This window comes from Oryctolagus cuniculus, chromosome 16 (assembly GCF_051225735.1).
Source record: "Oryctolagus cuniculus isolate XC-2025 breed Fujian yellow rabbit chromosome 16, ASM5122573v1, whole genome shotgun sequence".
NCBI lineage: Eukaryota > Metazoa > Chordata > Mammalia > Lagomorpha > Leporidae > Oryctolagus > Oryctolagus cuniculus.
In genome coordinates, this window is record NC_142882.1 from 65195965 (window position 1) to 65222254 (window position 26290).

A 26290-nucleotide genomic window follows, 5' to 3' on the forward strand; every position below is an offset into this window, starting at 1 on the left:
TGGAAAATAATCAAATTCACAGACTCAAAGAGTACAACAGTAGTTACCAGGAGCTGAGGGAAAGGGAACTGGGGAACCGCTAATCTCTGGGCATAAAGTTTTAGTTGAACAAGATGAGTAAGTTCTAGAGAGCGGCTACACAACATTGTACTTACAGATAACAATACTGTTATATATATATATACATATATATATATATACACACACACATACTTAAAAATCGAAGAGAATGGATTTCATGTAAAGTATTTGTAACACAATAAAATATTTTTTAAAAGATAAACTTCTCTTAGCTGGGTGGTAGGATCCTTTTTGTTCTACAAAATTATGATTATCTTACTAGCCCCTGTGGACAGCTCCAATTTCCAATCTTTTAGTTTCTGTGGGAGGCATGGCCACAGTAGGAAACACCCTTTCGACTTCTGTACCCTGGGTGGAACATCTGTTACTTGCCACATCTGTTACTTGCAGCAGCCCACAAGAAATTAAACCAAGAGCTGCATCCTCCCCATTGGCCACAGGTTGCCTCACCCAAGTTTGCCTGCCTAGATTAGCTGATCTTGTCTCAAAGATTTTTCCTGGGCATTAGGAAATGCCCTACTTCCAAATAATAAATAATAGTAGTAACAGCAGTTGATTATCAAAACCTTGATTTTACTGAAAAGAGAGCAAAATCACAGGAAGATGAGCCTCTGTGCCATAACAGAACAGATCACAGAGTCTGTCCACACAACATCATAACGTGGGTTAAGCAAATGACCTGGGACTGAAGATTCATTTCTGATTTCTCACCTTCCTCCCAGCTCTAAAATTCTAACTTCAATAAACACTCTAGCAAGACTGATTTTCTTTTTTATGAGTAACGTGGAGAAAATGCTACTAGACTTTTAAAGAGGGCTTTGGAGCTGGGATAGAGGCAAACCTGGAGCCTTTCAAATCTTACCCACATGATCAAGGCCTTTCCAACAGCCTGAACAGTTTTCTCAAAGAGCCTCAGAAGCACTGATATGTCAAGAACTTTGAGAGAAGAGAGAAAAGATATCTTTCTGTCTTAGCCCTACCTAATGCTGATTCTCAAGATTCCATGGGTCAGTTTCCCCAGGGCGGAGGATGAGGCTAACACCCCCTGCCCGGGAAGCACCTGACAGCAGGCAGATGATGTCAAATGGCCTACCTGCACCTAGGTGTTCTGGGGCACCTCATTAGCACACTGGAGTGTGACCACAGGAAGTAAGTGTGATGTACCAAGTTCCTCAGCTTGAACAAGGTGTTTCCCCATTTGGCCCAAATAGATGTGTTGGATATATACTTAGAGCATCTTTTTTGCCAGATATTTTAAAAGAAGATTTAAAACATATAAATATAGCACCTTGAGAAAGACGCTGAAATACAAAGCAAATAAGAATACCTATGTATATACTGTGCCAACAGAAATATTAGCACTTTTCCTAACCGGAGACTGAAAAAAACTATCAACAGTATTTTCTGTATCCTACTAAAGTGGTCAGAGAGATGCACTCAAGACCACACAAGGGGGAGGTGAACCAGTTAAGATTGAAATTCATGACTCATTCCAAAGCTCTTCCTACCATCCTGAACGAATTCCAAACTGCAGCAAAACCTTCCTGTCACTCTTGCACCACAGTTTATCTTTTATCAAAGACACCCTCTCTAAAGTGACATGGCCAGCTCCTAACAGTCCCCTGATAAAAGCATCAGCAGCTAACATTGGCACACTACCTGATAAGTGGACCATTCACCTCACAATCTAAGTGGAAATGTCACCCAGGATCACACCTCAAGGCTACCCACTGATACACTCTCCTGAGGAAGTGGCAGCCTTCCAACTAATTTGAAGAAAAATACCTTACAATGCTTCCAAGGAGGTCTTAGCTGCAGAGATCAATCTTTTCAACAGATAATCTGGACAGCATCTAAGTAGCCAAGCACCTGCTCATTATTCCCTACTCTGTACTGGGAGTTTTTTTTCCATATCTGGGTCATCTTTGTACCTTCCACAAAATGCCATCTACTTCTAGTCTGCATCCCCAGACAGTAGGTTCAAAATTCATTGAAAAAAAATGAAGCAATGAAAAAAAAGACAAATAAATCAAAGAGGATTCTTAAGTTGAACTGTATGAAATTTATACATTTGCTCATTGTGTTACACACAAAAAAATGTAAATTTCAACTCGTTAATTCTTTTTTATTTGAGAGAGAGGGATGGGGGGAGGGTGGGGGGGAGAGAGAAAGAGAGAGAACTCCCATCTGCTGGTCACTCCCCAAATGATTACAACACCATGGGCTGGGCCAGGCTGAAGTCAAGAGCTGGGAACTCAATCCAGGTTTTCCATGTGGATGATAGGAACCCAACTACTGGAGCCATCACTACTGCCTCTGCCTTAGCAGGAAGCTGGAGTCAAGAGCTGCAGGCATGACTCAAACTCAGGCACCTAAATATGGAATGTGAAAGTCTTAACTGTTAGGCCAAATGCCTCCCCTTAGGACCTTAGGACACATGGTTGAGCTGCAGGAATAAAGACAATAAATAAATAAATACAAACAAACAAACAGAAAACAATAGCTTCTATAGAGATCGAAATCTCTTGCTCCCTTATGCGTCCATCTTAGTCAAGTAGCTCAGGATGCCATAGGGCATGAGGACCCGGATTCCTCCATCTCATTTTCCTGCTGCATTTGACACATGAACCGGGATGAAGCTATCTCAAGGAATGACATGGCAGCTCCCTTTTGCCACCATAGAATCCACATTCAGATAGCGATAGCGGGGAAAGGAGAGGACTGAGAGGGAGACGTTTTACCCCTGCTCATCTCCCACTGTCAGAGCTTAGTCAACAAGGCCACATCTAGTTACACATGAAACTCAAAAATGCTTCCTTTAGCTACATAGCCATATCCCAGCAAAGATGTGAGTTCTGTTACTAAATAAAATGAAAAGAACTGATATTAGGGGGCTACCTACAGTCTCTGCCACATAACAGGGTCAAGAATTGCAATTGTTTTACAATGCTACGGAGCTTTTTTTTTTTTTTTTTTTTTTTTTGACAGGCAGAGTGGACAGTGAGAGAGAGAGACAGAGAGAAAGGTCTTCCTTTGCCATTGGTTCACCCTCCAATGGCCACTGCGGACGGCGCACCGCGCTGATCCGAAGGCAGGAGCCAGGTAATTCTCCTGGTCTCCCGTGGGGTGCAGGCCCAAGCACTTGGGCCATCCTCCACTGCCCTCCCGGGCCACAGCAGAGAGCTGGCCTGGAAGAGGGGCAACCGGGACAGAATCCGGCGCCTCTACCGAGACTAGAACCCGGTGTGCCGGCGCCGCAAGGTGGAGGATTAGCCTAGTGAGCCGTGGCGCCGGCCGCTATGGAGCTTCTATATAGATCACATGAAATTGCTTGGATTGGAACGCTCTGGAAGAGCACCTAGAAAGTTAAAAATTGAATTACTGAAATGAGCACGTGCATATTACTAAGAAGCAGATCTAGAACAGACCCAAGTTTTAGGATGGCTTAGGAAACAGCTACCCTTTGTAGAAACTGACACTTTGCCAGTCTCACAGAGCTCACAGATCTGTGTTTTGCTCTCCTCTTCCCCAGTCTGCAGTCATATTGGGTACTGCACCTTTCTCTGATTTTCCCCAGTGCTCAATTTAGGATGAGCTGTAACAATTGTATAAGATGTTCATCTTGCAAGAAATGAAAGAACTCATATACTCAAGGAGTCTTAGAATTTTTCCAGAGTATCTTCAGAGACTCCAAGACCCCAGGGCACCATTACCTCCTTCCTAGCTCCCACAAGACTTGAGGCACCGTATTTATCACAGTAGTTTAAGCTGCTGGGATAACACTTAGCAAACAAAACCAAATGACTGGGCCGGCGCCGCGGCTCACTAGGCTAATCCTCCACCTAGCGGCGCCGGCACACCGGGTTCTAGTCCCGGTCGGGGCGCCGGATTCTGTCCCGGTTGCCCCTCTTCCAGGCCAGCCCTCTGCTGTGGCCCGGGAGTGCAGTGGAGGATGGCCCAGGTGCTTGGGCCCTGCACCCCATGGGAGACCAGGAAAAGCACCTGGCTCCTGGCTCCTGCCATCGGATCAGCGCGGTGCGCCGGCCGTAGCGCGCCAGCCGCGGCGGCCATTGGAGGGTGAACCAACGGCAAAGGAAGACCTTTCTCTCTGTCTCTCTCTCTCACTGTCCACTCTGCCTGTCAAAAAAACAAAGAACAGACCAAAAAAAAAAAAAAAAAAAAAAAAACCAAATGACTGTTACATCTGTTTTGCCCCACTTTAAGAAAATCTAGTTTACAAAAACTACCCTCTTAAGATGAGGATAACTGAGAGGTCCCAGGAACATAAATGAGATGACACAGAAAGCAGTGAATGACAGATAAGGGAATGTAACCTTTTCAGGTACCAGACAACCTGGAGTTTCTACCTTACCCTTGACCACTACATGGGATCTGATATTTCCTCAACACCACTGAAGAACATCACCACACCTGATAAGACCACTGCACTGCAAAGTCTTCAGTCATTTCAGAAAATGTGGGCTCTCTAGAACCAGAGTTCCAAGATCAAATCCTAATTGCATTTTTAAGCAGTTAAGTTGCCTCAAGCTAACTGGCTAACCTTTTCCTTTCTATGCATCAGTCTCCTTGCCTGTAAAATGGGTATAATAATAGCACCCACTTCATAGGTTTACTCTGAGGGTGAAATGAGTTAACACACATAAAATGCTTATAACAGTGCCTAGCATTTTAAAAATACACTTCATAATGCAAACTAGACTGGGCAAAAGAATTAAGTTGCCTCGACTTGAACACAAATGTTCTATAATCATTTGTTAATTTTGTTGGTATGGAAGACTCTTGAAAGAAAGCCCTTACTCACAGAATCTCTTCTCCCTCCTATAGTGTAATGAAGTTGATCCTTTTATCCTTGACAGCCTGGTCAGTTCTGTGGCAAGAGGATAGAACAGAGATCAAAGCCCTCCCCTCTACAGCAAACACAAAGAGGTGGAGAAAAATGTATCTCAGTTATTCCCATCCAAGTCAGAGGGGAGCTGCAGCCCCTATGCTCCACTGAACCTTCTGAAAAGATCATTTCTTGGGCTGCTCCACTCACCGACTCAAGGCACAGCACACTGCTATGTAACCAGGCAGAGAAGACCTGAAGTTCAGATTCCCCTGCTCTCCTGGATAGTCAGTGAACGCACAGGTACATGGAGTCTGCTGGGAAACCTGCCAGACTGAAGGAGGGGTCAGCAGTTGTCACAATGGCCATGCAGCTCTGCAGCAAGGGCTGGAGATCAGAATCCAATGTCAGTCCCACCAGATGGCAGGGAAATATACAACCCAGGAGACACTGAGGTGAGGCTGAGCCAGTCAGGGCATGCCCTGTCACTGGGCCTGGCCCGAGCTCAGAAATGCAAATGACAAGTTAGTGAATCTCATATCCCTACAGGGGAAGTCATCCACGGGGCCACAGGACCCTGCTCCCAGAGCAGCAACCAAGAGTCCCTGCCACCAAGTGACTACTGTACCCAACTCCCCACCCCTGCTTTCTCATGTAGATGTCCGGCAGCCACACATTTCCTCTGTACTTGTGAGATCAAGTCTAAGCCTTTGGTGAGCACTCCCTCACCATCTAAGCGAAACACAAAATGCTGACAGGTTCTTGAGAGAAAAGTGTTCCTATGATTACGTGTAAAATATATGACAAAATCATTCATTCACTAAAAATGAGTCCTATCACCTTACAGCAGTCAATAAATACAAGTCAGTTCACAACACCAGATAGAACTTGGAGATGCAGGCTTCCTGATCTCTCACAATTGCAGACAGGAGCGTAAATTGGGTGCAGCACCCTGGAAAACTGTTTGACACTACCAAGGCAACACCCACTCTAATGAATCCCTTATATTCCCAGGTATTAACCCAAGAGGAATGAGTGTTTTTGTCCACCAAAAGACGTGTATAAAAATGTATACAGAAACTTTATTCATTCTAGCCAAACACTGGAAACAAACTAAATGCCTATGAACTGGAGAACAGAGCAATAAACATAGCTCAGTGTACACTGTAACTCTATTGATCACCAGAAAAAAATGAACTGTGCCTACATGCAGCACCATGGATGAATCTCATATACATTATACAGGGTGAAGAAAACTCTCAGTGTACAAACTGGAGGATTCCATGCCAAAGTTCAAGAACAAGTGAAAGCAACCTATGGAGTTACAATCAGAATAGTGACCACCTGGTAGAAGGAAATGAGCAGATGAAAGGAAATAGAAACATTCTTCTTTTAAATTTCATGAAAAAAATGGAATTAAAAGATCAGTTTAAGTCTGGTTGCCTGCTATGGTCAGTTTATGCTGTGTTATGTGCTGAACTGTTGCATATACCACTTAAAACAAGCAAGGAGAGCATGTTAGTGCAAAGTTTAAAATATATTTTTGAAAAAAAATAAGTTATATTTTGGTTCAAAAAAAATTTTTTTTATTTGACAGGTAGAGTTACAGACACTGAGAGAGAGAGAGAGACAGAGAGAAAGGTCTTCTTTCCGTTGGTTCACTCCCCAAATGGCTGCTATGGCCGGCGCTGCGCTGATCCAAAGCCAGGAGCCAGGTGTTTCCTCCTGGTCTCCCATGCGGGTGCTGGGCCCAAGGACTTGGGCCATCCTCCACTGCCCTCCCGGGCCACAGCAGAGAGCTGGACTGGAAGAGCAGCAACCGGGACAGAATCCGGCGCCCATATGGGATGCTGGCGCCGCAGGCGGAGGATTAACCAAGTGAGCCACAGTGCCGGCCCGAAAAATTTTTTTAAATCCAAACTAACCCTAAGAGAATAAAAGGAAAAAGCAGTAAACATTATATTGGAAATAAATGAGCTAGAAAATAGAAAAACAATTAAAAAAATGAAGCCAAAACATGGTTCTTTGAAGATTAATAAATCGACAAATCTTTTAGCTAGACTAACCAAGAAATGAAAAGATCAAAATTACTAAAATTAGGAATGAAACAAGGCATTTATTACTAACCTTATAGAAACAAAAAATATAAAGAAACACCATGAATAATTATATGTCAACAAACTGGAAAACTGATTCAAGGGGCTGGTGCTGTGGCGTAGCACATAAAGCCGCTGCCTGCAGTGCCAGCATCACATATAGGTGCCAGTTCAAGTCCCAGCTGCTCCACTTTCCATCCAGCTCTCTGCTATGGCCTGGGAAAGCAGTAGGAGATGGCCCAAGTCCTTGGACCCCTCCCCCAACATGGAAGACCTAGAAGAAGCTCCTGGCTCGTGGCTTCGGATTGGCAAAGCTCCAGCTATTGCAGCCAACTGGGGAGTGAACCAGTGATGGAAGACCTCTGTCCCTCTCTCTGCCTCTCCTTCTCTCTCTGTGTAACTGTGACTTTCAAATAAATAAATAAATATTTAAAAAATGATTCAAAAAGAAGTAGAAAATCTAAATCGATTTAAAATTAGGAAATATATTTTATTAACAATCAAAAATTTTTGCACAAAATAATAAATCCGGCCTGCACACCAGGGTAACTACAGATAATGACAATGCACCAAATATTAAAAAAAAATATATAGAAGAAAGGATTTTGAATACTTTCATCCCAAGGAGATGATACTGAAAGAGATAGATGTTTACTCTGATTTGAACATTATACAATGTACACACATATCAAATCACAGGTGATGGTACAAATAGACACTACTTTTGCGTGTCAATTTTGAAAACCATGCCTATATTGCTTCATTGATGAATTCTACTAACAGAGAAGAATTAACACCAATCCTTCACAACTTTTAAAAAATGGAAGTAGGATCACTTCTCTATTTGTTCTGTGAGTTCATTATTACCAGATACCACACAAAGACATCACAAGAAAGCTATAAGGCAGTCCCCATTGCACATATACACATATAAATCCTCAGAAAATACTAAATCAAAAGAAATAAAAATCACACTTGGAACCTAACAGTCCTGTTCCTAGACAACAAGGCCTCTTCCATCCACAGTAGGCCAAAATCCTCCTGCATCTTGACCACCGTCCCAGTGGCACTTATGCAATCTGATAACTATTCACTCCATAATAAAACAGACAGGATCAATGCAATTATAAATAAACCCATCAACTTCATCCCACCTTCTGTCACCTACCAGGAATACACAGCAGTGTTTTAAGGCAAGTGTTTCCTCTTAACTGCACTTCTTGAACCTACTGCATGCGCCAGCCCAACTTTAAAATTATAATGGTTTATAAGGAATCAGATTACACAAATCCAACCTCCCACGCTATACAATGTTTCTAATAAGGAAGCCATTTGGCCCCTGATGAAACATTTCCCATTTGGCTACCAGAAAAATGATTGATTTCTTTGAAATTTATGTTAGCTTTTTAAGCACAAGGGTATTTTAAGCATCCCATAAGACACTGTTTTTCACTGTTTTCTCTCCATTACGTAGGAGGTAAATCTACAGTCACCCGATGGTAAACAAACTCATTGTCCATACTATAACCGTGAAGTAGATGCCTTTCATAACCATCACAAAAACTCAACAAAGCAGTGTGCATCCCAAATGTCATTATGACTCAGAATTACCAAAGAAACTTACTGAAAATGTAGATTCTCAAGTCTTATTTAAGATATTATGATTTGATAAGTGGGTAACCAGGCCCAGGAATCTGCATCTTTAATTTGCCCTCCTACCCAAGTGTCCTCAAGTATCCCTGACCACAATGCCCTGAGAGTAGTTGACTCATTCTCTATGGCCAACAGGAGTGCTCACAGGCCAGTGTGAATCCCCAGGAGAAACCTACATTTCCCAACCCAGAGTTCTGCAATGCTAAAGGACCCCATGGTCAGAAGCATTTTCTGAAAAGGCGGGAAGAGAAATCTGGACATCATTTTCCTAGAGAGTCTAAGAGAGAACCCCACAGAACAATCAGGAAGCAGACACCATGCTATAGGCAGTGTGGGAAGTATCATTATGCTCTTAAATCTGTATGTATGGAATACGTGAAATTTTCCCACCTTATATAAATAAAAAACTAAAAGAAAGAAAGAAATCTGTAGGTCCTAGAGTCAGGATGTCTTACACAGAGTTCTCAAATACTGAAGAACATAAAGTACATGAAAGGTACTACACTGCTCTTCCACCTCCCAGGCCATGCTACCATGAACTGGGATAGCCTTCCAAGGTAGGACCATCTGTGTTGTGCTAGGGCTTGTAGCCATTCTCAGGTAGAGAATAAGACCGTTACGAAAGGTTCTCTTCCCAACTGTAAGAGTCTATACAAGCTGTAAATTACCTGAAGCTGATTAACTCTAAATTCAAGATATTGTCAGCAAAATAATCAAACCAATGCCCATAATTAAGTTGATGTCAGTTTCTCCCTCTCTCTCTCACTCTGTGCGTCTCCTTATGTAATTAATTACATACAATTATATAATTACATACAAACCAATTAATTGTTAAGAATCCATGGGGCCAGTGCTGTGGGGTGGCAGATTAAGCAACCCTCTGCAGTGCCTGCATCCCACATGGGTGCCAGTTCCAGTTCCAGCTGCTCTAATTCTGATCCTGCTCCCTGCTCATGTGCTTGGGAAAAAAGTGGAAAAGTGGCCCCTGCACCCCATGGGAGATCTTGAGGAAGCTCCTGGCTCCTGGCTCCGACTTGGCCCAACCCTGGCCATTTTAGCCATTTGGGGTGTGAACTAGCAGACGGAAAATCTCCCTCTCTCTTTCTCTTTTTCTTTCTTTCTCCCTCTCTCACTCTCTCTTTCTCTTTTTCTTTCTTTCTCTCTCTCTCTCTCTGTCCCTCCTCTCCCTCCCCGCATGTGTGTATGTCCCTTTCTCTGTAATTCTTTCAAATAAATAAATCTTTTAAAACATAAAAAAAAAATCCAAATGTAATCAAGTCTTTAATGTTTCTAGATAGGTGCCCTGTAAGAATTTCAGAGGTATGCATGTGGTGCAGCAATCAAGACAGTGCTCAGGACGCCACATTCCCTCTCAGAGTGCCTGTGTTCAAGTTCTGGCTTGAAGGGCTGAGGTCCCTGTCACTCACTTGGGAAACCCAGACTGAGTTCTCAGCTCCTGGCTCCACCTGGCCCAGCCTTGGCTACTGTGGGCATTTGGAGAGTGAACTGGCAGATGGCAGGTTCATCTTTATCTATCTTTCTCTCTCAAATAAATAAAATAAGCAAACAAAAAGAATCATATAAAAGCTTTCATTTTTATTTGGAACTTCTGTTGGCTTAAGATATTGAGATTTAATGCTATAACAAGTACTCAAACAATATATTTCACTTTGTGTTTCTATGGGGGTGCAAGCTGTTGAAATCTTTACTTAATGCATACTAAACTGATCCTCTGTAAAAAAAAAAAAAAACGGCCGGCGCTGCGGCTCACTAGGCTAATCCTCCGCCTAGCGGCGCCGGCACACCGGGTTCTAGTCCCGGTCGGGGCGCCGGATTCTGTCCTGGTTGCCCCTCTTCCAGGCCAGCTCTCTGCTGTGGCCAGGGAGTGCAGTGGAGGATGGCCCAGGTGCTTGGGCCCTGCACCCCATGGGAGGCCAGGAAAAGCACCTGGCTCCTGGCTTCTGCCATCGGATCAGCGCGGTGCGCCGGCCACAGCGCGCTGGCCGCGGCGGCCATTGGAGGGTGAACCAACGGCAAAGGAAGACCTTTCTCTCTGTCTCTCTCTCTCTCTGTCCACTCTGCCTGTCAAAAAAAAAAAAAAAAAAAAAAAAAAAAAAAAAAAAAGAAATTATCAACTCCCAACTTGACTCTCACTGGGATCAAACATGACAATAGGTCTGATCTGATTTCATCATCATTTAAAAAAATCATCTATTATTTTTCACTTTATGTTTCTGTGTGGGAGCAAACTGTTGAAATCCTTACTTAATGTATACTAAGCTGATCTTCTGTATATTAAGATAATCGAAAATGAATCTTGATGTGAATGGAAGGGGAGAGGGAGTGGGAAAGGGGAGGGTTGTGGGTGGGCGGGACGGTATGGGGGGGAAGCCATTGTAATCCATAAATCGTACTTTAGAAATTTATATTCATTAAATAAAAGTTAAAAAAAAAAAAAAAGATAAGGGACGCTGTTCTTAACAAACCCATGCAAACAGGCTGGGCTGGAGATTCCTGCTAAGGAACAAGGGTCAGCTCTGTACCAGTGTCCTGGCTCCTGGCCCTGTGTGAGTGACAACAGCCCCAGAAGGACCCATTCACCTATGAAGGTAAACACAGGACCACAGCGATCACACAACCCCTCTTCTTGTGAAAATGTTTAAACTCAAAGGTAGAAACCATAAGAAAGATTTTCTAGAATTTCTGTTGAATTTCACTTTGTGTTTCTATGGGGGTGCAAGCTGTTGAAATCTTTACTTAATGCATACTAAACTGATCCTCTGTAAAAAAAAAAAAGAAAGAAATTATCCATGGGTGGCGTTTTCAGGAAGTCGTGGCTACTTGAACTCCATGACGACAGCATTTTCCTTACACAAAAGCCGGCGACCACTGAGAATGGCTGGGAAACCACATCTGCAACAGGAGGAAGCTTCACATCTCATTCCTGTCACAGAAGCCAGCCACCCACATCTTTCCCCAGGAGCCTACTCGGATGGCCCGAGTGCAAACGCCTAGAAAATTCTTAGGCCGGCGCCGTGGCTCAATAGGCTAATCCTCCGCCTGCAGCGCCGGCACACCGGGTTCTAGTCCCAATCGGGGTACCGGATTCTGTCCCAGTTGCCCCTCTTCCAGTCTAGCTCTCTGCTGTAGCCCAGGTTCTTGGGCCCTGCACCCGCATGGGAGACCAGGAAGGGTACCTGGCTCCTGGCTTCGGATCAGCGCGGTGCCATTGGAGGGTGAACCAACAGCAAAAGGAAGACCTTTCTGTCTCTCTCACTGTCCATTCTGCCTGTCAAAAAATTTTTAAAAAACTTAAAAAAAAAGAAAATTCTTAGGAATTGTGTTTGAACAGTAAGGTGGAAATTCCCAGGCTTTAAAATGTCAGAACCATGTATCTCTCTTTAAAAAACAGTCTTTTCTTTCTCTACTTAGTCCTTTCCAAGGTGCTTTACAATATTCCCTTGTTTTAAACATAATCAAGATCACATTTAGATATGCATATGTATATGTAAATAATATATATGGACAGAAGTGGCCCAAAGCAAAATCAATCTACAGCAAAGGGTATCTAAGGTCTCTAGGATAGTCTTTTTTTTTGCAGGCTTGAAGTCAATTTAGTATTTCCCAAGAAGAATATTGTCAAAAGTGAAGGAACAGAGTGGAATGGAATGGGTAATTTTAGCCACAGTGTGTGTTGTTACATCTTCATGAACTTAGCAAACCCCAGATCAAAGGCAAATCGTGGGTGAAGAAGCTTTGTGCAACTGTACAAGGCAATATGAAACTGCCAGGATCATTTGGCCAGCGCCGCGGCTCACTAGGCTAATCCTCCACCTGTGGCACCGGCACCCGGGGTTCTAGTCCCAGTCGGGGCGCTGGATTCTGTCCCAGTTGCTCCTCTTGCAGTCCAACTCTCTGCTGTGGCCCGGGAGTGCAGTGGAGGACGGCCCAAGTGCTTGGGCCCTGCACCCCATGGGAGACCAGGAGAAGCACCTGGCTCCTGGCTTTGGATCAGCACGATGCTCCGACCGTAGCGGCCATTTGGAGGGGTGAATCAACAGAAAAGGAAGACCTTTCTCTCTATCTCTCTCTGTATAACTCTGCCTGTCAAACAGAAAAAAAAAAAAAAAAAAAAAAAAAACCTGCCAGGACCATTCATTAATAAAGCATTCACATGGGAGCTCAGCAAACTGAACTGAGTACAACCTCCAGAGAGTGACCTCTGGCCCCAACTCTCGCCCTGAGACCTTCATTTTGTGATCCCTCTTCATTGCAGGGCTCAGCCAGGGACAAGGGTGACATCTGAATGCTGGACACCCTTTGGGGACCCTTTTCCATGAGGCCACAGCAGAAACCACTGATTACTATAAAGAGGGGAAAATCTTCATGGGCTTCTGAGTTCATCACAAGAGAGAGGGAAGACCAGAACTCATGAGGCAGGCAGTGTAGCACAGTGAGTTCAGCTACCACCACCTGACAGACATCCCTTATGAGCGCTGGAGAGTTCCAGCTGCTCTATTTCCAATTTAGCTTCCAGCTATGTGCCTGGGAAGGCAGCAAAACATGATCCAAGTGCTTGGCCCTTTGCCACCTACATGGAAAACCTGGAGGGAGTTCCTGACTTTGTCCTGACCCCACCCCAACCATTGCAGGCATTTGGAGGGTGAACCAGTGGGTGAGTGATCTTTCCATCTCTTACTTTCTAACTCTGTCTTTCAAATAAATAAATAATTTTTTTTTAAAAAGTTCTCTTGAGTTCACGCTGTGACATAGTGGGCTGGGCCGCCGCCCATGGCAATAGCGTCCCACAGGGGCGTCAGTTCTAGTCCCGGCTGCTTCTCTTCGATCCAGCTCTATGCTTATAGCCTGGGAAAGCAGTGGAAGATGGTCCAAGTGCCTGGGCCCCTGCACCCACATGGGAGACCTGGAAGAAGCTCCTGGCTTCAGATCAGCTCAGCTATGGTCATTGAAGCCTTTTGGTGAGTGAACCAGTGAATGAAGGACCTTTCTCTATGTCTCTCCCTCTCTCATTCTGTAACTTTGCCTCTCAAATAAATAAATCTTCAAAAAAAAATTCTCATGATAATTGATAAGGTAGAGAAACCATTTAATTTGAATATTCAAAGAAGTGGAAGCAAATTCATATCCCAAAGTAGATATATTGTTTATACAAGTATTTCAGTTATTACAAAGTATATTGGCCCAACAGTAAAGCTAATTTATTTATTTTTTTAAAGACAGAGTGACAGAAACAGAGAGAGATAATTCAGCCAGTGGTTTACTCCTCAAATGCCTACAACAGCCAGGGCTGATCAGATCAAAGCCAGGCACCAGGACATCCATGTAGGTCTCATATGTGCATGGCAGTTCCTTGGGCTAACACCTGCTGCGTCCCTGAGTGCACACTAGTAGTAAGCTGGATCAGAGGCAGAGGCGGAACCTGATACCAAGTATTCTAATACACTATCCTGGCACCCCAAGCTGTGGCTTAACCTACTGCACCACAATGCCCACCCCCAGAAAGGCTGGTTTTTAAAATGCACATACACACCACATACATTATCTTGCAAAGGAGAAAGGTAACATTTACTAATGCTAAAATCTGAGTTATTACAGTTTTGATTCCCTATTGTAGCCATTCTGGAGAAAGAAGGTCGCATGAATACACAAGGGTACTTCAAAAGAATCATGGAAAATGAATTCAGAGATAAGTTTAGTTTGGTGCAAAACTTTCAAAAATCTATACATAGGAAGCATCATCAAAAAGTTCATGAAAAATACATATTCTGAAAAAACTATGCAAAGATTTCTTTTAAACTGCACCAAAATAAACTCGTCTTTTAAATCCATTTTTCACAAACTGTAAAGTAACCTCATATGTCTGTGTGAGGGGAAAAAAATGAAGATGAAACCCTTACTCGGTGATGAATGTACTTATAAATATTATTTTAATTTTGGCAGTTTCTAACACAGCCAGATAAAAAAGATGTTAGTGGAAGAGAGGGTATCCCAGTCTAATTTGTGCTACTGTAACAGAATAACTGAAACTGGGTTATTTATTAAAAAAAAAAGGTTTATTTCTTAACATTCTAAAGATTCGGAAGGCTAAAAACAGGGGATCCACATTTGATGTGGGTCTTCGTGTTGCATCTTCTCATGGCAGAAGGTGGAAGAGCTGGAGACCAACAGATCAAACTTGCAGCTTCAAGCACTTCTGTGATCATCTTCAATCCATTCAAGACAGTGGAGTCCTCAAGACCTAACACTTCTCAATACTGTCGCACTGCGATTACATTTCCAGCACTTCTTTTCGGGAGAACTTCAAGCCACAGCAGAAGGCAAAAGCTTTGTAAAATATAGAAGCAGGTAACAAAGAAAACTGAGGAGCAGGCATTGTGTGCCAGTGGGTTAAGCAGCCATTAAGGGTGCCCACATCCCATACTGAAGTACGTGATTTGAGGTCCAGTTATTCCACACTTCCAATCCAGCTGCCTGCTGGTGCACCTGGGAGGCAGCAGATGATGACCCAAGCACCTGGGTTCCTGCCACCCACACGGGAGACCTGGATGGAGTTCCTGGCTCCAAGCTTTGGCCCGCCTACCTCTGGTTGATGTGGTCATTTGCAAAGTGAACCAGAAGTTGGAAGATCTCTCTTTCTCATTTTCTGTGTCTCTGTCTCCCTCTGTGTGTGTGTTTCACTGGCTTTCAAATAAATAAATAATCTTTATAATAAAAAGATTTTTTAAAGTTCTCTGATAGTCTCAAATGGGGAACCCCTAATGTGCCTCAGAGACCCTCAAACAGAAACATCGCCACACTAGCTTCTCTTACACAAGCAGAACTCTTGGGAATCCCTGGGACAGTAAAGGGTCTTCCGTTTTCCCATTCTATTTACACACACAAATACATACCATCCATTGGTTTCTCTTTGAGAACAAACCTAAATGCCAGCATCCGCAAGGCAATAATTCAAAAAAAAAAAAAAAAAAGCCAAGAATCACATAGCTAGGCATGCAGAAGGGCATGACATTGCTTTTCTTAGTGAATCACTCAACCAGTACTTTGGGTTGAACCACATGACTCAGCCAATATTTATTTGACTTACAAAAAGGACAATTCTACACAGTTCAATCTAATATTCACAAAGTTCCCACCATGTACAGAATCTAAAAAAATAAGTGTATTTGATGTGCTACCTTCACAAAACAACATAGCAAATGATAGTTAAAGTCTTATGATAAATCCACAGAAGTCAGAGAAAGAATGTAGGAGTCTTAAGATAATCTGTTCGCAAGTGTGGAGAATTACCAAGCAATAACATAGGAAGTCAAAGCAATTCATGACCTCTGACTACGTATGAGGGCCCTTCAGTAAGTCTGTGGAAAAATGGAATTAAAAGATAAATTTATTTTGATATAAAATATTCTGGAAGTACATGTATGGTTTTTTTTACAACATGTGCTTTCCACGAACATCTTGAAGATACAGCACACAATTAACAAAACATTGGTCCCTGTCCTCAAGTACCTACAGTTTAGTCAGAAAGACATAACATAGTAAAAAAAAAAAAAAAAAATGGACCTAAGATTATTACATAATTACCTGTTGAGACACATAAACTGGACAGATCCTTGGAGTACAGTCTAACATTTTATGTCAAAGGAAGCGCAGTGCTTACAGAGGTTAGAATTATAACATAGCAAAGGTTACCCTGCTCACTTGAGTCATGTTTAAAAATGATGAACAACAACACTTTACTGATGTAAATACTGCATCAAGATCAAGGCGTGTTGAGACCAAATAAATGTCACTGGACTTCACACATGGATGGTCGCGAGGAAAACCCCAGAGGTGTCAAATATTTAAAAGAAAGGCTTCTGGTTAAATATGAGAGACTGACTGTGTGTGCTTATTTCCATCTCTTCTCAATGACCCGAAAAGGAACAGAAAGCTATGAACAGACCAGGAGCAGAGCAGGAAACCAGCGGCAGTGGATGAGAGTCTAATGCATTTTATAGAAGCTGAAAAGAGGACAGAAAAATGGAAACAAACGAGCAGCAGAGAGGAATCTACAAAAACAACATGCCTGTCCTGGAGCAACCAACGAAAGACAGCCAATTCCCACGACACAGCCTCCCCTACACAGGTGCACTCCAGCTGAGGATCTGACCCCTGGCCCAGGGGCTGCAGGAGGTGAGGAGGAAGCACAGCATTGACACAACAAGCTGTCTGCAGGCCCAGGATTATGGGGGAGTTGAGAGAGTCAGGTGCCTTCCAGTACCCCAACACTGGCAAGAGAACACGCAGGCTGTGAGGGTGCTCCAAGAAAGGTCATGGAGCTAAAAGATTATTTTGGTGCAAAAAATGTTGACATACACACATGGTTTTAAAATAAACACATTTTCCATGAGCTTTTTAAAGACCTTCCCATAGGAAAAAAAAAATCACCCCAGATTACAGCAAATGGCAGAAACTCCAAAAAGGATGTCTCCAAGGTCAGAAAACAGAACAATCGCATTATGCGACAAATTGAACCTTGGGCAGGCCTTCAGGACCTAGCATTTAAGATGCCAGCTAGGCTGTCCATGATCCACACCAGAGTACATGGGTTTGATGCACGGCTCCAGCTCCTGATTCCAGCTTCCTGCTAACACAGACCCTGGACAACAGCAGTGATGGTTCAACTGGTTGGATCCCTGCCACCCACAAGCCAAATCTGGATTGGATCTCTGCCCTTGGCTTTGGCCCTGCCACTGTGAACACTGGGGAATGCGTTTATGGATGGTAGTTTGCTCGCTTGGTCACTTTCCCTCACTATCTCTGCTACTACTTCTCAAATAAATTATATATATATATACATATATATGTATATATATATATAATTTTGATATATATGTAATATTGATAAGCATCACAGCTCTGATGAAGTGAAAAGAAACAATTCCATAATTGTTTTTTATAGAAAAGCAAGTCCAAAATACATGGCAATTACTATTTATAGTGAAAATGAAATACTGCATGCAAAACTTAATCCTTGGATATAATTTCATAAATTTAAAACTGCTACTCATCAAAGGGCATCAATAAGAAAGTAAAAAGCAGGCTTCTGTTTGGGAGAAAATATAAAATGTGAGAAAGGACTCAAATCCTAACTATACAAAGAGCTTCTACAAATCAACAAGAAAAAGATAAGTGCTACCATTTGGATATGATTTGAGTGTGTCCCTTCATGCACTGGAGGCTTGGTCATCAGTGTGGTAATGTTGGGAAAATATTGTGGAACCCTAGCAGGTGGGGCTTAGTAGGGAGTCCTTAGGACTCTGAGGGGAATTCTCCCAGCAAGGGTTTGTGGGTTCCCAGTCTAAGATTTCCTGCTTGGTAATGTGACCTCTTGCTCTCACATGTGCTGCTGCTGACCTAATACCATTCACCAAAGGCTAAACCACAGAGGCCCACCCAATCTTGGACATTGAATCTCCAGAGCTGTGAGCTAAATAAACCTCTTTTCATTGGAAAGTTAGCCAGCCAGCCTCAGTAATAGAAAATAGATTAACGCAACTGGAAAACCCAAATAAAAAAACAGAGGCTAAAGACTTTGGGGTTGACACCATGGCTCACTAGGTTAATCCTCCGCCTGCAGCGCTGACATCCCATATGGATGCCGGGTTCTAGTGCCGGTTGCTCCTCTACCACTCCAGCTCTCTGCTGTGGCCCGGGAGGGCAGTGGAGGATGGCCCAAGTACTTGGGCTCCTGAACCCGCATGGGAGACCAGGAGGAAACACCTGGCTCCTAGCTTCGGATCGGCGTAGTTCCAGCGGTAGCGGCCACTTTGGGCATGAACCAACTATAGGAAGACCTTTCTGTCTCTCTCTCTCACTGTCTAACTCTATCTGTCAAAATAAATAAATAAATAAAAAAGACTTTAACAGACATTTCACTAAATAAGACATGAAAATTCTCAAAAAGTACATGAATGAAAAGGAGATCATCAGAGAATTGACAATAATGGAATTTTAAAAGGCATGAATGTAAAGAGACAAACAGTAGGAGAAGCAAGGGGAATGCGAGCGATCTGGGATGACAGAAATGTTCTGCAACTTGATCTGGGTGGTAGCAATGCAGATGGCCAACACAAAGAAATTCATCACGCTTAAGATTTGCACCCTTGCTCAAGAAAAACTGTGCTTCAGTCTTTAAAATACAATCTTCAGCAATCAACCTATTAATAAGGTAGGAATGGGAGAAGAGGCGGTAGAGGGATGAATCTAAGGAAGCTTACTCTTCACCCATCTTCACTAAACATGAGCGGACAGATGAAGAACTAGCCCTACCCGCACATCCTTGGGCCGTCCTGACGCTGGCAATCACCTGCAGGAGCAAGGCTGGAGGTGGTGGAGGGGGACACAGAGGATGGCTCTGTTTCATAGAAGCCTTTTACTCACATTTGAGTTCATAACCTGCACATACATCAATTTCATGAGACAGTTTTAATATTAAATTATTAAGTTTGTCATTATTTATATAAAAATGGGATGGCCAAGACTTCAAGGGGTGTGGTGGTAACGACTTCTGTTTTGTCATCTGGAGTCCACACCGCCTTCTGTTTGGTTTTCCTTCCCTTCTCCTAGGAGTCCCTTTCATTCGGAGGAATCTCCCCATCTCAGGCTTTAGCAGTGACTTGTGACTCGCTCCTCCCAGGAACAAGCACGTGGTCTGATCTGGGACAATGAGAGGTCTACCAAACAGTGTGAAAATGTTGTAGGAAGGACATGCACTTGCCTGGAGCTGCTGGCAGCCATCTTGCCACCAAGAGGGAACAATGTGCCCAAGAGTGGGGTGCACAGGATGCACGGCACAGATGAGAGATGGAGAAAAGGCATCTGTGGCTGAGCCCCTGGCTGTAGGCAGGCCTGAAGCTTGTCCCGTCCTTTCACAATTATAAAAGGCAATATCATGTAACGGGAAAGCACAGGACTGTTTGGGTCCAAACTCTGGCTTTACTGCCCACTAACTATGTGACCTTGGGCATGTCATTTAATCTCTTCCTCATCCGTAAAACAAGGGCAGTAACAGGACCTGTCCGATAGAACTCAATGAATTAAAACATTAAAAATACACACATATGCATACATTTATAAATATAACAAAACATGAGAATATAACTTTATATTCATGTTAGCTATTTTTGCTAATAGCAAATAAATTCCTTTTCCTTTAAGCTCATTTGAGTCAAGTTTTCTACCCAAAAGAGAAATCACACAAAACTAACCAATACATTTAAGCAGCTATACATAATAAAACATAAATATTTTCGGGGCCGGCGCCATGTCTACTTGATTAATCCTCTGCCTGCGGCGCTGGCATCCTATATGGGCGCCAGGTTCTAGTCCCAGTTGCTCCTCTTCCAGTCCAGCTCTCTGCTGTGGCCCGGGAAGGCAGTGGAGGATGGCCCAAGTGCTTGGGCACCTGCACCTGCATGGGAGAGCAGGAGGAAGCACCTGGCTCCCGGCTTCAGATCAGCGTAGCTCCGGTCGTAGCAGCCATTTGGCAGGGGGAAACCAACAGAAGGAAGACCTTTCTCTCTGTCTCTCTCTCTCTTACTGTCTAACTCTGTCAAATAAATTTTAAAAAATTAAAAATAAATAAAAATAAATATTCTCTATCAGAAGAAATCATCAAAGAATTAAAAATCCAATAAAAGTGTCTGTAATATTTACAATTGATTTGTACCACTACAAATAACAAGATGCATGCTACAGAAAATCAGCAAAAATATAAATGCAAAATCCATGATTTAAAAATAGAAGTTCAGTCTTTAAAATTCAAATGAAATAATTAATAATTTTTTCCAATAATATAGATAAAATTATTCGAAATTTTATTATCCAGATTTGGCAAGTGTGTACATGGACTGATGGTGAGAACATAAATCAGTGTAACCTTTCTGGAAGGCCATCTAGCTGTAGTAAAAAAACAAGCATACCTCTGACATAATAATTCTTCTAGGAATTGATCTAAGGAGGTAATAAAGAGTATTTATAAACAGGCTCCTTACAATTCTGCTTACTGACTTCTGCTTATATACAGAAATAGTGAGAAATGAAAATCCAAAAGCAGGATTCATTAAAATTCACACATTTCAATAGTGTTCAGTCATTTAAAATGTTGATGCAAAATATATACATGAATAGAATGAAATGAAATGAACAGGTTACCAAACGATATAATATCAGCCATTGAACTGTAAAAATATTTACATATGCATATAGAAAATGATCTACTAGGGAACATATCAAATGAAATGAAATATCCACAAGGCAGAACTAGGAGTTGCCTAATTGATGGGATTTATTTCCTGCGTATGTATATATGTATATATTTCTTTCTTCAATGAACCTTGACTGGTTTTCAATAAGAAAAAAAAATGTATTTTAAATTCATAAAAGCAGTCAGTCCCCTCCAGGAGTCACTTTAGCCTGCAGTTGGAGCAAAAGGCATACAAGCTGTGATAGAGCAGATGGTAAGAATTTCAAGGGAAGGGACTCTGTAAGAAAATGTGGTTGTGAAACCAAGCACACAGTCTCGGGAAGGTAAGTGTGGCATTGACTTATTGGGACGAGGTCGGTCGTGGAGCAGAGGTGATGGCCAAGGGTGCAGAAAGAGGGGACAGCCGGGGAAGGCGGCTAAGGAACCCTGACAGCAGCCCCCCGTTCACCTCCCGTTCTCCAGCAGTGTTTGCTCAGGCTTGGCTGAGCTGCTTCGCCTGGATCCCTGCCCCAACTTTTCCCTCCATGCCAAGCACACCCCAATGGCAGCCAGAGCCAGACACCCTGCTCTCAGCCTCCTGGTGTCACTCCCAACACTAGGTGCAGGAGGCACTCCTCACCAGCCACTCTGCCCAGGGAAGGAAAAATGGAGACCCGGTAGGACTGAGCAGGCTCCCACAGCCCACCCGTGGCTCTGGAGAGCGGATACCAGCCACACCTGCCGTCATAATACACACTTGACCTTAATCAGGGAAAAACTGAGTTTCTGACAATTCACACAGGCTTGACTGCTCTGTCAGAGAGATTACGCTTTCTTTTAGTTTATTTTGGGCATGTTAACAGCTGGTGACCTAGATTAAAAAATCATTTCATATGTGAAAAGGCAGACCGTTACCATTAAATGCCTTCACAGATGGAAAGGGGATTCGGTGAAAAGCTTTAGGCAAAGATACGACTTGAGGAGTGGAAGTTACCTAACAAGTGGGCAAAACGAAGGGTGGAAAAAGGATGACAAAACCCAGCCCAAACCCCAATGCCAGCCCCGCTCTGACTACTTTCTGGACAAGTACCCAGGACAGGAAGGGGGTGGGTGGAAGCCTTGCTAATTCACGGCTGAGGGAGCTGCAGCACGAGGCTCCTGTGAGTGCAGGATGAGCTTGGGCAGATATTAAAAGAAATACAATCCTCTTACTACATGGAGAGCTTGCCTGTGTGCAAGGAGGGACCACAAGCAGCCACGGAGCCCTGGGCCTGGAACTGGCCAAGGGACGGAGCCTCCTTCTGCCCAGCGCCTCATTCCAGAGCCCCCAGGGCAGGGGCGAGGGGCGCTCAGGTGCAGCCGGAGCCTGGGTCTCCACAGGGAGATTCGCTGTCACAGTGAGCAACGCGGCAATTCTGACTTCCAGTAAAACAGGAATACACAGCCACGTGAAAGAGAACACAGTTCAGCTGACACCAGTCATGGGCTCACTGGCTGGGGTTCATTTTCAAGCACAATGCTCAAACTGCATTATAAATGTTCTCTGCTCAGGACACAAGTGAAGAGCTTAGAGCTGTCAGGGACAGCAGCCACCAGGAAAGCCAGCAAGCCCAGTGCCTGGTACAAAGCCCCTGCGACTCTTCCCAGCTGTGCTAGCTATGAACCTGGCCTTGATCTGTGTGCATCTTTGCAGAAGAGAAATAGAGTGGCCAATTTACTGAGAGGCTGACAAAACAACAGGGAACCCAACAATTCGGAGCTTTTTTTTTTTTTTTTTAATGCCATAGAACATCCTCCTTGCTGCAGAAATGCGTAGAGAACTGCTGGGTCAGGTCACACTTTTTTGACCTTCCAAAAAAGGACACTGGCATCAAAAGGGCCATAAACACCAAAAGGAAAAAAAGAAAAAAAAATTGTGCATGGAGATCTCTGTTTTCAACTCCAAGACGGACTCCCCAGCACGGTGTGAAATCGTTCGCTCTACACGTTGCCGCCTCATTGGTCCAGATTTTTCTGGGTGACTTTTCTGCGAAATCGGTCATTTCTACCGCACGAAATCCGCCCCCCATCCCCCTCCCCGGGGAAGGTCGGCTGCCGCAATCCCCGGGCCGGGTCTGCGGGCCGCGTCCCCGCGAGCCGCCCGCGGACGGGCGCCGGGAGACTCGCTCCGCTCGGGGCGCCGCGGGCAAGCCGCCGCACCTGTCACCGCAGCGCCCGCCGCCGGGCCCGGGGACGCTCGGACAGCGGACAGCGGCCGCCCCTGGCGCGCTCCGGGCGCCGCGTCCACCGGTCCTGGAGCGCTCGCCGCCCGGCCCGGTCCCCGCGGGGCCCGGGTCCCCGCTCGCCGCAGTCGCCGCACGTTGGGCAGGGCGTCCCCGCATCCCCGGCTCCAGCCAGGCTCCGCAGCGCGCCGCATCCCGAGGCTCGGGCCCCGCACCGCGGGCGCCGGCGTCCGGCGGACAGCGTTCCCGCCTCCCGCCGCCCTCTGCTGACCTTTTCCTGCGCGCGGTTGAGTCGCTTCTGGACGTTCTTGGCGAAGATGCCCGTCTTGATGTCGGCCATGGCTGCGGGTCCGGGAGCTGCTGCGAGCGGAGCGCGCCGCGGGGCCGGCTGAGGAGCGCGAGGAGGAGGAGCGGAGGAGAAGAGGAGGAGCGGGAGGGCGGCGGGGAGCGGCCGAGCGCCTGGGAGGAAAGGCGCGGCGGCGCGCCCGGCTTAAAGCGACCGCGCGGCGGCGGGAAGCGCGAGACGGGCGGTGCAGGCGGGGCGGGGCCCTGGCGGGGCGGGGCCCTGGAGAGAGAGGGAGGCAGCCAGAAGCGCAGCTATGCAGGTGGCCTCCGCCGTGGAGGGAGAGGAGGTCGGAGGGTCTGTGGGGTCTTTGGACTGGCATCGCATATTTGTAGTTATTTACGGGGCACGATTTATAATCCCATGCTTCAGGAAGTTCATGGAAAATGGTATGAAAAGATAAACTCACTTTGGTGGGAAAATATTTTGAAATCTATGCAGAGTTTTTTTCATAAGCATTCTCCACCACCACCACCCCGCCCCAATCCCGGAACTTTTGAAAGATCCCGCATATGCATGGATTTCAAGATTTGTTTGCACCGAATAAACATCCCTTAATAACATTTTCCAAGAGTTTTTGGAAGTCTGGAGACTCCTATACAGTGTGCAGTAATCAAATCAAATTTCTGTCTCCTCAGATGTCATCAAACGTTTAAACTCTCCTCTGGTCGTTTTGTTCTTTAACCGGGGAGTTTGCACTGGAGTAATGTGAGGGGCCCCGGATCTTTGGGGCGGGAGGCAGAAGCAAGGGGAACACCATGATGTGCAAGCCGAAGGGATGGCTGCTGCTCCTCACTTCGGGCTCCCAGGAATCCCTGGGAGCTGGCCACCCTGGAAGAGGTCACTTCCTGACACACCCTGCGTGTTCCAGAGCAGTAGCCAGGCTTCTCTGGCCCTCAGGAGCTCCACCCCTGGGACGAGGCCCTGCTGGGAAGCTCCTAGAGGAGGGGTAGAGGGTGGGGCCGTGAAGGAGCAGCTCCCACAGGACAGGTGCTGTGCCTTTGTCCTCAGCACTCCAGAGACACCTGGCAGGTACAGGGCATGTGCAGAGTCAGGGCCCCCATGAGCTCAAGTCCACAGTCAAGGACTTCGGAACTTCCTGCCTTCCTGCAAATCTTCTGGAAACCTTAGAAATTCACAATCCCTTCCACTTGACAGAAGTAGTAGGAATAACAGAGTTGTCCAACGCTTACCTGGAGCTCAGGACGGCTCCGAACAATGGGCAAACTATTTGCTATCTGTTCTCACCATAAGCGTGAGAGGAAGGCGGGTGGCACCCAGTAAATGGAGGTGATACCAGAGTCCTGTGAGTCCCAGTGAGCACCCCACTGTCCCTCTGGGGGACACTGTTACATTGGTAGCCTCGGGGAACTGTCCCCCACTGTGTGTTCCTGTGTAGTACTGCAGCCCCATTACCTTGATTCTAGAATGAGTGCTGTGACTGTCTTTAATCAATAAGATGGGGTGGATGGGACAATGTGCAAGTTGCAAACCTGGAGAAGCCAAGCAGCTTTGCATTGTGGTTTGTATGAAGGAAATTCAGCTACCCTGATATTTAAAAAAGGCCCTGAGGTTACTTGGAGAGGGAAAGCGGCCCATATGTTCCAGCCTCTATACCACTCACTGGCTGAATAGAGCTGCACAAACATACCAGCAAGACCAGCAGAAGAACTGCCCAGCTGAACTCAGCCCCAAGTACCGAATGGTGAGTAAACCAACTAGTAGTTGTGGTTAAGTCTGTAATGGTTTGTTATAAAACAGTAGGTAACTGGAACAACCAGTTGTTTGCTTGGCTCTTATTTCCTTAGGACTGCTATCTATCCTAGTTTTCCCAGGACACAGGACTTTCGGTACTAAAATTGGGAAAGTCCTAGGCAAGCTGAGTGGGTCACCTTCCTTCCAAGTCCCCAAGTAAGCAGTTTACTCCACAGAGAAGTCCTGAAAAACTTGATTCCTTCCCTTAACCAACCTTCAGTGGAAAAGGTGCTGCTGGGAAAACCAGAAAATTGAGTCAACTCCCTTCCAATGAGGGGCTTCAAACCTGTAGCTATGCCTTGGGATTTTGACCATGAGGATGTAAGCCTTGGAATGCCCAGTGTGTTCTGAAACTCATCAGTCCTTTGGCCCCCTAATACTGTGCTTCAGCACTGGCCTGGCTTCATGAGTCTTTCTACAGGCATTACGGCCCCTTCTCCAGCAAACAAGCGACAGAAGTTCCAAGTAGCAGCTTTACTTTTCCTCTGCTTCCATGAGTCCAAGCTGTCACTCTCCACAGTCCTGGGCTATGTTCTCCACAGTTATCCACCCCACCATATTTTTGGAAACTCGGCAAGTATCTCTTGACAAACAATTGCAAATGGCTAACTTTTCTGATCATTCAGATGCTGAAACCAATTTCTATAATCAGGTGGGAGAGGGAGGCTTGTCATTTCTTGATAATTCTCTTTCCAGTACACGCTGAGCATAATAAATAAGTTGTTGTGTACAAAGTGTTAGCCAGTCATTGCACTGCACCTGAGCAGTAAGACAAAGTTCATTTTCAGGTAGCCATGCGGCTCATGTTAGCCACCATGGAACCGGGACTTTCCCCTTTAGCTGGCACTTTGTGGGTGGCTTGAGAATATTGGGTGGGAAATGCATGCACATATGATACTAGCTCATGAATATCCATCACATCCGTTGTAGTGCTAGGAGTCAGAGACACCCACTCCTTTAAGAAGTCTGAGCAGGGATTCATGAGTTCTTGCCCAGTATCTCTTTAAAACCCTGAACCTTACATGTTGGAGCTGCTCTGCATCGATG

The 26290-nt window shown here is 44.9% G+C and overlaps 1 protein-coding gene across 6 annotated transcripts in view; it reads right to left on the reverse strand.

Annotated features, from left to right (window-relative positions):
* AMPH (amphiphysin) overlaps positions 1-23672 on the reverse strand; it is a 230289-nt gene extending 206617 nt beyond the window's left edge. For 5 of the 6 annotated variants that reach the window (XM_051853305.3, XM_051853303.3, XM_051853304.3 and 2 more), the window contains exon 1: positions 23417-23672. In XM_051853305.3, coding sequence (XP_051709265.3) covers positions 23417-23485 — 69 coding nt within the window. In that variant the 5' untranslated portion in view covers positions 23486-23672. The remainder of the gene's footprint in view (positions 1-23416) is intronic. The other variant, XM_070059746.2, reaches the window with a different exon arrangement.
* Positions 23673-26290: the final 2618 nt, after the last annotated feature.